Source organism: Dendronephthya gigantea, unplaced genomic scaffold (assembly GCF_004324835.1).
Source record: "Dendronephthya gigantea isolate DGI-Jeju-01 unplaced genomic scaffold, DenGig_1.0 000014F, whole genome shotgun sequence".
Taxonomy (NCBI): Eukaryota; Metazoa; Cnidaria; class Anthozoa; order Malacalcyonacea; family Nephtheidae; genus Dendronephthya; species Dendronephthya gigantea.
Window position 1 is genome coordinate 1,252,917 of NW_021163024.1, and position 12,334 is coordinate 1,265,250.

Consider the following 12,334-nt stretch of genomic DNA (forward strand, 5'->3'; position numbering starts at 1 on the left):
GTAATCATTCGCCTGATGATAGTTTCAGAAGAAACGTGAAACACAGAGTGTAGCGAACAATATATTCAAAATTTTGTAATATTTTATTTTATTTTAATCGCTCTATTAAATTTTGATATCGAGCACTCTTTCTTCTTGGATACTTTACTTAATTGTATATATATATAAATATATATATTATATTATATATTTAATATTATATATATATAATATATTATTATATATATATATATATATATATATATATATATATATATATATATATATATTGGTAACAAACGCAGTCAATTAGTTATTTTGTTCCTTATACGTTACGAAACACAACGCGCTAGGGTAACACATCAATTTTGGCGGCATCAACCTTCGTCATATTTTTAAATTGAGAATAGAAAGCTGATTGGCTCTTTTTAAACGACAGCCAATCAGCTTTCTATTCTCAATTTAAAAATATGACGAAGGTATAGGCAAGGTGTCCCCAGCATAGGTTTTGAAATATGTTTGCCAGAAACCATAAAAACATTCACGTTTTATACATGCATAGGAATACATTTGAATGCTAAAAATATAGTATAAATGTAGTAAAATTATTCAAGTTTAATGTGTTGTACTTTTTTTTTTCTTATTCGCCATATTTTTATGAAATATTTGCGGTTTTGTGAAAGTGTTTGGGTCAACCGTCGTGCGTTTTTAGCTTATTTGGCGTGAGAGTTGCCTACCTTGTCATAATATAAGACTGTTCAGACAACATGAGCGTATAACAACTTGATGCTATATCTAACCGGCGTACAAGAAATATATTGAATCAAACCTTTTGCAAACTTCGGCAAATATAATTTGAGTGTTTACATTCTATAGGGCTAAAAAGGAAGGATGAACAACGAAGAAATGAGTGATATAAGGAATACTAGTCTTTGGGATGTCTTCACGAGTGAATTGGGTACCGGTATTGATTTGAAAACAGTAAAAGACTTAGTTGAAAATGGAGCTGACGTGAATAGTACAAATCAATGTGGTGAAACTGTGCTCTATTTTGCCATAAGGTCAAATTCCGTTGAAATAACAAAGTATTTAGTGGAACAAGGCGCCGATGTTAATTGGAATGATGATGTTGGCTTGACGCCTCTTTGCTGTGCTGCACAAAATAACTCATTGGACATAGCAAAGCATTTAGTAGAACATGGTGGTGATGTAAATTGGAAAGATTATTTAGACAGGCCACTTCTCTACTACGCTGTGCATTATGGCACTTTGGACATTGTAAAATATTTAGTAGAATATGGTGCTCATGTTGATCCCAGAAATTGCAACGACAGTATACTTCTCAACAATTCTGGATATGTCAAAAGTTTAGGAAAACAAGCAGACTCTGTCAGTCAATGGGATGATGATGGCGATGATAACAACAGACCAATCCTCTACTATGCTGTACAATCTCGTTCACTAGACGTCGTAAAATTTTTGGTAGAACATGGTGCTGACGTCACATGGAAAGATAACATCGATAGGCCACTTCTCTACTACGCCGTGCAATTCCGTTCTTTTGAAATCCTTCAGTATTTAGTGGAACAGGGTGCTGATGTGAATTGGAAAGATGATAATAACATGTCACTTCTCTACTATGCTGTACAATTTCGCTCGTTAAACATTGTCAAATACTTAGTGGAACATGGCACTGATGTCAATTGGAAGGATAAGAACGGCAGATCACTTCTCTACTATGCCGTTACATTTAATTCACTCGACATTATCAAATACTTTGTGGAACATGGTGTTGACATCAGTTGGAAGGATAATAAGAACATGCCTCTTCTCTACTATGCTGTACAATCTCGCTCATTAGACATTGTCAAATATTTAGTTGACCAAGATGCTGACGTCAGTTGGATTGATAAGAATGGCTGCTCACTTCTTTACTGGGCTGTACAATTTCGTTCGTTAGACATTGTCAAATATTTAGTGGATCAAAACGTTGATGTCAAGTGGAAGGATAATAACGGCAGCCCGCTTCTCTACTATGCTGTACAATCACGCTCATTAGACATTGTCAAATATTTAGTAGAACATGGCGCTGATGTCAAATGGAAGGATAATAGTGACTGGTCACTTCTCCATTATGCTGTTCAACTTCACTCGTCCAACATTGTCAGGTATCTTGTGGAACGTGGTGCTGATGTTAATGGGAAAGATTTTGACGACAGACCACTTCTCTACTATGCTGTGCGATATGGCTCATTATCCATAATTAGGTACTTAGTGGAACATGGTGCTGATGTAAATTGGAGTGATGACAATGACGTGACGCTTCTCTACTATGCTGTAAAGAATGGTTCACCAGATATAGTCAAATACCTACTGGAACATCGGGCCTCCGTCGATTGGAAAGATGATCATGACAGACCACTTCTCTTCTATGCTTTGCAGGGTGGCTCATTAGACATCACACGACACTTGGTAGATCATGGTGCAAATCTTAACTGGATAGATTATGATGGTAGGCCACTTCTCTACCACGCTGTAGCCTCTAACTTCTTGAATATTGTTGAATATCTAGTAAAACATGGTGCTGATGTCAATATGAATGATAATTACTTCAGACCTCTTCTCTACTATGCGGTACAATCCCCTTCATTAGACATTGTCAAATATTTAGTGGAACGTGGTGCTGATGTCAGTTGGAAAGATCAAGATGACCGTCCACTTCTCTACTATGCTGTACAATATCGGTCATTAGACATTGTCAAATATTTAGTAGAACGTGGTGCTGATACTAATTGGAAAGATCGTAATAACATGTCATTTCTCTACTATGCTATTCAATTTTGTTCGTTTAAAATTTTTAAGTATTTAGTGGAACGTGGTGCTGATATCAACTGGATCGATGGTCATGGCCTGTCACTTCTCTACTATGCTATACAGTTTCGATCGATTGAAATCTTCAAGTGTTTAGTGGAGCGCGGTTCTGATCTCAACTGGGTCGATGGTTATGGCTTGTCACTTCTCTACTATGCTATACAATTTCGATCGATTGAAATCGTCAAATGTTTAGTGGAGCGTGGTGCTGATGTCAATTGGAAAGATCGTAACGGCATGACACTTCTCCAGTTTTCTGTAATTGAATGTGGCCAATTAGACATTATCCAATATTTAGTAGAGCATGGTGCTAATGTCAATTGGAAAGATAATAATGGCACACCACCACTTTACTATGCTGTAGAAACTTGCTTAATTGACGTTGTCCAATATTTACTGGAACATGGAGCTAATGTCAATTGGAAGGACAGAAACGGCAGGTCACTCCTCCGCCTTGCTGTAAAATATGGCCATTTAGACATTGCCCAGTGTTTGGTGAAACATGGAGTCGATGTCAATTGGAGAGATAATAGTGGCAATACACTACTTCGCTATGCTGTAAAATCTGGTAAATTAAGCATTGTTCAATGTCTAGTGGAGCATGGTGCCAATGTGAATTGGGATGATACTAACACCATGAAACTTCTCTACTTTGCTGTACAAATTTGCTCATTTGACATTGTAAAATATTTAGTGGAACTTGGTGCTGATGTCAACTGGAAAGATAGTAACGGCAGAACACTACTCCGCTGTGCTGTACAAAAGGGCCAATTAGACATTGTGCAACTTTTAGTGGGACATGGTGCTGATGTTAACTGTGAAGATTGCAACTGCAGGACACCTCTCCGCTATGCCATACAACATGGCCATTTGCACATCGTCCAATATTTAGTGGAACGTGGTGCTGATATCGATTGGAAAGATGCTAACAACAGGACACTTCTCTTCTCTGCTGCAAAATGTGGCAAACCTCACATTGTCCAATATTTAGTGGAATATGGACATGGTGCTGATATCATTTGGGAAGATACGAGCAGCGTTGATTTCAACGATACTAAACAGACTCCCTCGTCTGTCACTCGAAATGATGATCAAGGTAATTTCTCTGTTTGTAAAGAAGGGGATTTTTAAAGACGTTTTGGTATTTATTTGGGAGCAGTATATTTTGTTAGGTCTTCTTCACTCATAGGGAATAATTTTTCATTCTTTGTTCCTTCAAATCTTTTCATCTTTTTACCAGTATAAATTTGGATAAAAAATTTTCACATAGCCCGCAAAAAATAAACTCTTACGTTGTGTACATACAAGCTAATTTACTTTTTTGATGTCACCATTAGCCTCGACCCCAAACTCTTTGAGGTATTTTCACGGATAAAGCACTGAACGCGCGGCAAAACTTGATAATTTTACTAAATTTAGTATGCGCTTTTCGGAAATTTTCTTTTTGTTGCCTAATTCAAAATTTGGTCTGATATGCAAAAGGTCCATTGCCGTCTTCCTGATCAACAGGGCAGCCGTTTTCAATCATTTCAATTTCCCAGATGTAACCCAGATTGGGTTAGGTTGAGATATGCAGACGGGTTGTTCATATATCGAGAGCGCCCTTAAAGTGCCTATATCACTTGGGATCTTTACGGATTTGAATAGGGCTTGAAAATTTTTTTTATAAGTTCTACAACCTTTTTTGATATAAATAAATAGTTTCAAAAATACGACGGTTGGGGGGACTGGGAATCAAGAATGATTTGCAAACACGCCTTCCTTTATAATATAAACATGAAGAGTTTCACTGGCGATATAGTTTGCGCTTTTCAAGAAAAAAATGAGGGAACGGTGCGTTGTGTATAGCTGTGGCAACTGGGCGAGTTTTTCTCAAAATATTCACGTTATCAGAAGATCGAAGTAAAATTACAATTGATTATATTATGTTTGACAAGAACTCGGTTCCTGAGTCCCAGGTCCCCGAACACGACGGAAATTTAGGCAAATCGTCATGTTTAGATGTTAATATTTCCGAAACTATTTAACTATATGAAAAAGGGTTGTAGAACTATAAACTAATTTTTCAAGCTCTATTCAAATCCGTAAAGGTCCCACATGTGATATAGGCACTTTAAGTTTTTTACTATCCATGGATCCCTAGTCACCTGCAGACGTTAAAGCCATTATATAATACATCGGAATTGACCCTTTAATGATAATCAGTCGATATAGTCCTAATGACAACTCTGACGAACCTTTCACCAAAAGTAAAGCCCTGGTCAAACGAGAACGATAGTTGATGAGAGTTGAGAAGCAAGAGTTCGCATGAGAGTTTTCCAAACTCTCGATGCGACGGTCAAACGAGATTGAGAGTTGATGAGAGTTGAGAACGAGAGTTTAGAACTCTCATCAACTCTCATCAAAATTTGAACCAAATTGAACCTAATTTGAGAGTTGATGAGAGTGCGCGAGAGTGTTCAACTCTAAACATTTGCTATTCCTGGAATCGCTTTGTATTTTAGACGACAGCCTTTATGGTAGTCTCGAGGCGTCTGTGCTTTTATCTGTAGACCCGATATAAAGATTGCTATAGTTCCATAATATTTTCCAACATTTATTAGTAAACATTTTGCATTTTGTATTTTGTGTCCACACAATATCGTTCCGAAATCGCGTAATTCATGCGGATGTGAAAGACCTTATAACTTAAAAGTGTATGTGTAACAGTTTGTTTATAATGTTTTTTCAATTCTTGATCTTTAGAAATCAAGCACGAAATAAATGAAACAATTAAGAAAGAAAGTGATTACGAGAGAGGTCCACAAGTCAATGTAACGGACGCTACGCCAAATCGTGAAATGGCTACTCAAGGTACTTCATATCAAACATTTTTAAAATAGAAAGACTGCCAGCTTCATATCAGCAGTACACTAGGATAGGGTTCAAACTCAATTCTACGCAGTCATAAATTTTTGGAGAGTTAAACTTAAAAAATTAAGCCCTAAAAAAATCATAGAGCATGAAGAAACTTGGGTGTTTTGGAAACCCGAATGTAATAATGTCTGACCGTTCGGCCCAATTACCATAATGCGGAACATGTATAGGAACTCTTTATTCAATAGCCATCCTACATGATTGCGATCTATAAACTAAGAACTGTGCTTATGAGAACTTTGCTTTAGAAGAAACGTTCTCCATAACTGCATTATATTTTGATGTAGGCGATGCATCGAAATATGTTCAGTAAGCACCTTGTTAGTTGTGAATGATGTTAAGGTGTTTTTATAATACTGGAAATCATTGTTTTCCTAGAAGATGAAGAAGAAAAAGACAGAACAGAAAATAATAAGGAGACAAATTTCTTTGAAAAAACTTTCCTTGATTCTGAATACAACATTAAAAAAGACGTTCATGAAAAACTTCAAAGGTATATCATGTCTTAAAATTATTTAGTTGCGAATCCTTTTATTTCTTTTAATTGCAATCCTATGCCCAATACTTGCTTGCGAGGTGTATGGTAGCCCCTACTACATACAATCTGAAAATATGTGTTTTTCGCAATTTTACAACAAAGAAGGATGTTCGTTGCAATTACTTCACCTTTGTCTTACTCTGTTTTCATTATTCTGCTAGCTTAATAATATTGAATGGAGTAGGTTGTTTTCCTGCTACAACTGAATTATTTATCGCTCCTTGATATACGAGCTCACAAACATTTTTTTCATTTTAACAGCTTTTCTTGGCTGCAAGGAGCGTATGGTGTAATGGGCCCTAATAAGAAATTTCCACATCCTCGTCTTTATCTGACAGTCGAAAGAGGAAAAAAGAAGTCCGAAGTGTTGAAGGAAATCAAACAGAAATTCAATTGTGATCCAAAGAAATACTTTGAACTTTTTCGCGAACCTGAAGCAAAACCAAAGTTTAAATATGTATCAAAACCAACATCTGGAGGTGGCATTGTTGCTGTCAATAAATCAAAAAACCCTTTACGGGCGAAACATGATGACGGAGACGAGATCGAAGACGAAATCAAAAACGAAACAAGAAAAGCCTCAGGAACATTAACCATGTTTTGTGCCAAGAAAGGTGACAGCCATTACGCGCTCACCTGTTTCCATGTTGGTTGTGTCACAGATCAACATTTATTTAATGAAACCTTTAACCCGGAAGGGTTTTTGGATCTTCACAATTGTTTCGATCATTATGCGAATTATGCGAAGGACCAACACAAATACTTTTATCGGACAAAAAAAGCGGAGGGTAATGATGAAAATAGAAACGCTGTTGAACCAGAGAGCTATGTCCCGCTTGGAACGATGTCGAAATGTTTCTTCACAAGTGATTGTGATATTATGTCAATAGAAGTAGGCGAGGGTGTTGAGGTTGATTGCAGAGTTGCGGATATAACGAGTCCAAATTGGAATACAATTTTCTCAGAACTTAACAGAAGAATGCTACAAATCGAGAACAAAGTTGAAGTGGAGAAAGTTGGCAACGAGCAGAATAGAGATGGAGGTTACATTTCTGAGTGCAACTTTTGCTACAGATGTAAAGGTGGAAATTTGTTCGAGGATGCAATCGTTGTCTGTGGAAATTCTGGCACATTTCTGGAGGATGGTGACTCGGGAGTGCTCGTTTGTTTTGTTGATAAGAACAAGAAGAAACAAGCATTAGCTTATGGCGTTTGCGAGGTAGATCAACTAAATGTGGAACAAATGAGCTCCGATGAAGAGGATTCAAGCGAGGATTCGTCTTCTTTTGATGGTGAACAATCCAGTTCAAATATCAGTGCAGAGAGTAGTGCTGATATTCCAACAGCTTCAAAATCCCCTAATAAAGAAGACGCAGAAGAACCCGATTCTGATGGTGATTCCATAGCGTTCGATAAACCACCGTTCTCCATATGTTTAAAGCTAAATACAGCTTTGCAAAAACTAGGCCTTTCAAATGCTGGATGTTATAATGAATGTGGTGCTAAGAAATAGTTTATAAGAATATACGTATACATTATACCCATATGGTTAATAATATACTAAATTTCACTACAGGAAAAAGTAAAGAAAAATTTATATTGTAATTATATATCATCGATGAAAATGACCCGTCCAACGACAATTACAACAAAATGGAAACCAGACTTCATGGTTGTGTTATGTATTAACGATAATAATTATAAGTAACGGATGGGATTTATTTGGAATATAGCGTTTGTAAATAAAGTAGGTTTCATGGACCTTTTGCTACCTCAACATAAACAGCGAAAGTTTTTAAATATTAAAGAAAAATAGCGCAAACCTACTAACTGTTGATAATTCAACCGCATACTGGCTGGCCAGCTGTGATCTGGATTAATGCAGTTACCCCACATTGGTAAATATGGAAGGAAACATACTAACCGCACTTCGTCTGGAAAGTAATACCCTGCTGATTCCCTACAAACTTACCAATCGTATCACTGCATGGGCTCTAATACTTTCCAAGAGCTAGCGCATCGCAATAAATAGAATGAAACCTACTCGCACATGTAGTAAATTATATATACTTGCACATGTAGCTACCATTTTATCATAGTTCACCTGATAGTGACGATAGTTTAGTGGAAACGTTTCTTTTTTACGGAGTTTCCTATGAATTTTATTAAAACTTACTGTACCTCCATGTTCAAAGTAAACGTCATTCATTTAGACACGCCATGCTGAAGGGAATTCATCTGACGTAATTCGTTAAATATATTCATTATAAAGAAAGGAAAAATCGTTGAATGCGCATAAATTACTATAAACGAGAAGGAAAACAAGAAACATTAGATTGCGTAACTAACTTCAAAATTCTGCATGTGATTAAACTTCTGAAACCTCTCCATGAGAGGTAATAGGTCGTGCATATGAAGTTAAGGCATGCATCGCTTTTCTTTCCGTTGGTGTTTTACAGTGCACGGATCACAATAACATGAATCAAATTTCTCAAATTTCTCAAGCTCAAAGCTTTTAAGACCCCGTTTACACTAGAACGAAAGTTTCTGGATTTGTAAAATTATACGGATTCATTGTTACACCCATGTATCGGATTCATCAGGTGTTTACACTACACTTTAGTTGTCTCTGTATGCGGATTTGTCCGTTTACACTCACATTACTTGTTCTTGGAGAATTGTTTGGTCGCAACGTTTGAATTTCTTCGGATTTGTCGAGCAAAACGTTTACACAAGAAAATTTTCCGGATTTAAATGTTTCTGGATACGAAGTTTCCACAAACTTTTACGGATTCAAAGTTTCCGGATACGGCTTAAAACCGAGTACATTTTCTATCGGATTCGTTGCTGCGTGTGTAAACAGCAACATGAATCCGGTACTAATACATTCCGCTTTCGTGATGAATCCGGAAACTTTCGCTCTAGTGTAAACGGGGTTTAAGCCATCCGGCGTAACTCACGGTCGCTTGATCACAATAACATTAATCAAATTTCCCAACGTTATTTTCTGGCTCCCTTTTGTTGAGCGTTAAATTCATGGTAGGCTTTATTCCTGCGTATGTTTAGTTTATTCTTGTCCCCGAAATAACGCCCGATGGCCAGATTGAACTAAGGATGGAGATAGATTAAACTGCAGATTTAAATTCGTGAACAACTCTGTTTACTTCGCCATTTTAGTTATCCTTTTCCCGCCCACACAGTACACAGTGTGACCAGATTAGCGGCAATTAAGTAAGGCCTACGTTAAACGTAGCATTTGATTTGGTCGCGTCGAATGATTTCGAACAATAGATAATGAGATGATGATGAGGTTTATTACCTCACCATCTATTGTGTGAATTGCATTTGACGCGACCAAAATGCGAGGTATAACCTGGGCCTGAAACAATGGCATGGCTTTACGAAATCAGACATGCACACGACGAACGAACCATCAAATTTTTAAGATAATTACACAGAGTGAGTAAAAAAAAACCTGACACCTTTGAAATTCAAATTAGCCGCGAACTTATGACTGGAATTTGACAATTCTCATGACAGATTCATGTGTACAATAAACAGGACGTGGTTAATTAATGCGAAAGTGTTTTTAAAAACTAATTGAAATAATTCATCGTGGCGCGTATGCTAGAAAAACGACCTTAGAATGCATTTGAACTCCGAAAGGGAACAAACTCTATGCTTTAGGTTAATAAATGATTCACTTATTTGCTATGCTTCGTATACCCATGAGATATTTTAGGCAACTTGTGTCACATTGCAGCCGGCGTTAATTTTTTTTACTCACCATGTATTACAAACATAAGATAAATAAGGGGCTGTTTACATGAGCCCGGTTACCCGAGATTCAACGAAGCGTGAGATGATTTTGAGGTATTGAAATGAGCAGATAACATGATCTTGGCAGTCGTATAATCACCACAACAATAGCATGTGCTTGTTTGGTGTCATAAAGACTTATTTCAATAAGTTCAATACCTCAAAGTCCTCTCACGCTTCGTTGAATCTCGGGTAACCGGGCTCATGTAAACAGCCTCTAAGTTACACTATTTACCATTAATATAATTTCTCCAGAGCAAATGAAATTAAAAAAAGTTTAGTAAAGTTTATACGTTCATTTACACGACACCAGACAAGCTTGGAAGGCATTCATTTGATGATTGTTTTCACCATCGACCATAAACTCAGACAGAAAATTACTTTAAAAATATTTCAGGAAATACCTGTAATATTTATTGTAAACTGAGACTTTGCAAATAAATTGTTTTTATTACATTGTTTCTTTTGTTGTGGCAGGTCAACAAATGTTAAAAAAGTTGTTTACAACTTGATTTCATTCATCTTCAGCCTGGTAAATAGCATAAACATACACACGAATACATATAAAACTCATGGTGCATTCATTATAATATCATGGCTGCCTCGAAATCCTTTGTTTTACTAGTACCGATTAACAACTAAATAACCCGATGCATATACATTAGGGACGATTACTAACTAATCGTACCTAATTTTTATGCCAAATACTCGCCTTTGTTATTTATTTATCTCCCAGTCAGAAATAAGCATACATCAATTAATTTTTATTGATTTTGTTAATATTTACACTCTCCACATTTGATTCCACATTTGCGCCTTGCAAAATTCCTCCGATGGCCAGAAATTCGTGACAGTCAGCGGTCTGGCGCCCAGTTTCATAAATTCAGCAGTTTTGCTTGTTGGCTCGGAGATTTTGCAAATAGCAGTAATGATCCTGAACCGAAATCAACACATTCCGAACGCACATCACTAATCTGTGATTACTTCTAGAGTTCTAGTTAAAGTGCCTATATCACTTGTGGGATCTTTACGGATTTGAATTGGGCTTGAAAAATTTGTTTATAAGTTCTACAACCTTTTTTGATACAATTAAATAGTTTCGAAAATACGTTGGTTGGGGGGACTGGGACTCAGGAATGATTTGCGAACACGCCGTGTTTTATAATGTAAACATGAAGAGTTTCACTGGCGATATAGTTTGCGCTTTTCAAGAAAAAAATGCGGGAACGGTGCGTTGTGTATGGCTGTAGCACTGGGCGAGTTTTTCTCAAAATATTTTACGTTATTGGAAGATAGAAGTAAAATTACAATTGATTATATTATGTTTGACAAGAACTCGGTTCCTGAGTCCCAGGCCCCCGAGCACGATGGAAATTTAGGCAAATCGTCATGTTTAGATGTAAATATTTCCGAAACTACCTAACTATATCAAAAAGGGTTGTAGAACTTATAAACTAATTTTTTAAGCTCTATTCAAATCCGTAAAGATCCCACAAGTGATATAGGCACTTTAATATTCATAAAGATGGCGGTCGCTTGCGCGAATATGCAAATAACGAGGGATTTTACGTTCAAATGCACAATGCATCTTCGGGAGATTTTCTTTGGGGAGGCTCTAAATCTCTTAAATCAAGGAAAAGGAAGGCTTCTCGTGAGTTTTATCCAGTAGGGAGATTGGTTTCAAAGAGGAGAGTGGGAAATACGGTAGGAAATTTTATTAAATTTATATTCTATATACATGCATTTGAAATCGTGTATTTAATAGTGTTTTACAGCGGCAGCTGATTCGAAATCCCGTTAAATAAGATTTTTTGATTTTTTTTTTTACAGACGGAATACTTGGTAAAATGGAAAGGATATAGTGCCTTCCAAAATACATGGAAGAGGAGGATAATTTAATTGCTCATCTCATAAGGTATTTTGTGACTGAGTATTATTAAATTCAGTACATTATAAAGTGTAATGTTTCTTATCAATGTTTGTGCACTCTCTGCATGTTTGAATGAGTTGATGTGCTGCAATTGATGATGCAAAACTGATAATGCAAAGCTGCTTAACAATTGTCAAATTGAAAACATGTACACTACATTAAATTCTTAAATGTGTACTTGATATTTTCTTTTTCAGGAGTTATAATAAGCCATGTATTCCATCTGAGAGATTATGTAGGAATCTCGACTTTCTACAGGTGGCTCTGACAACATTTGAAGT

General features: G+C 36.5%; 1 protein-coding gene across 1 annotated transcript; it reads left to right on the forward strand.

Moving 5' to 3' along the window:
- Positions 1-1,398: 1,398 nt before the first annotated feature.
- On the forward strand, positions 1,399-7,817 carry LOC114519722 (serine/threonine-protein phosphatase 6 regulatory ankyrin repeat subunit A-like). Its single transcript, XM_028539892.1, has 4 exons — positions 1,399-3,946; positions 5,596-5,703; positions 6,145-6,259; positions 6,566-7,817. The coding sequence occupies exons 1-4, from the start codon at positions 1,603-1,605 to the stop codon at positions 7,815-7,817; spliced, it is 3,819 nt and encodes a 1,272-aa protein (XP_028395693.1). The 5' UTR covers positions 1,399-1,602.
- The last annotated feature ends 4,517 nt before the right edge of the window (positions 7,818-12,334 follow it).

Coding starts and splice junctions, on each gene's coding strand:
- LOC114519722 (XM_028539892.1), top strand. CDS start 1,603: ATGTCACTTCTCTACTATGCTGTACAATTTCGCTCGTTAAACATTGTC. Junction 3,947..5,595: donor CACTCGAAATGATGATCAAG/GTAATTTCTCTG, acceptor CTTGATCTTTAG/AAATCAAGCACGAAATAAAT. Junction 5,704..6,144: donor TCGTGAAATGGCTACTCAAG/GTACTTCATATC, acceptor TTGTTTTCCTAG/AAGATGAAGAAGAAAAAGAC.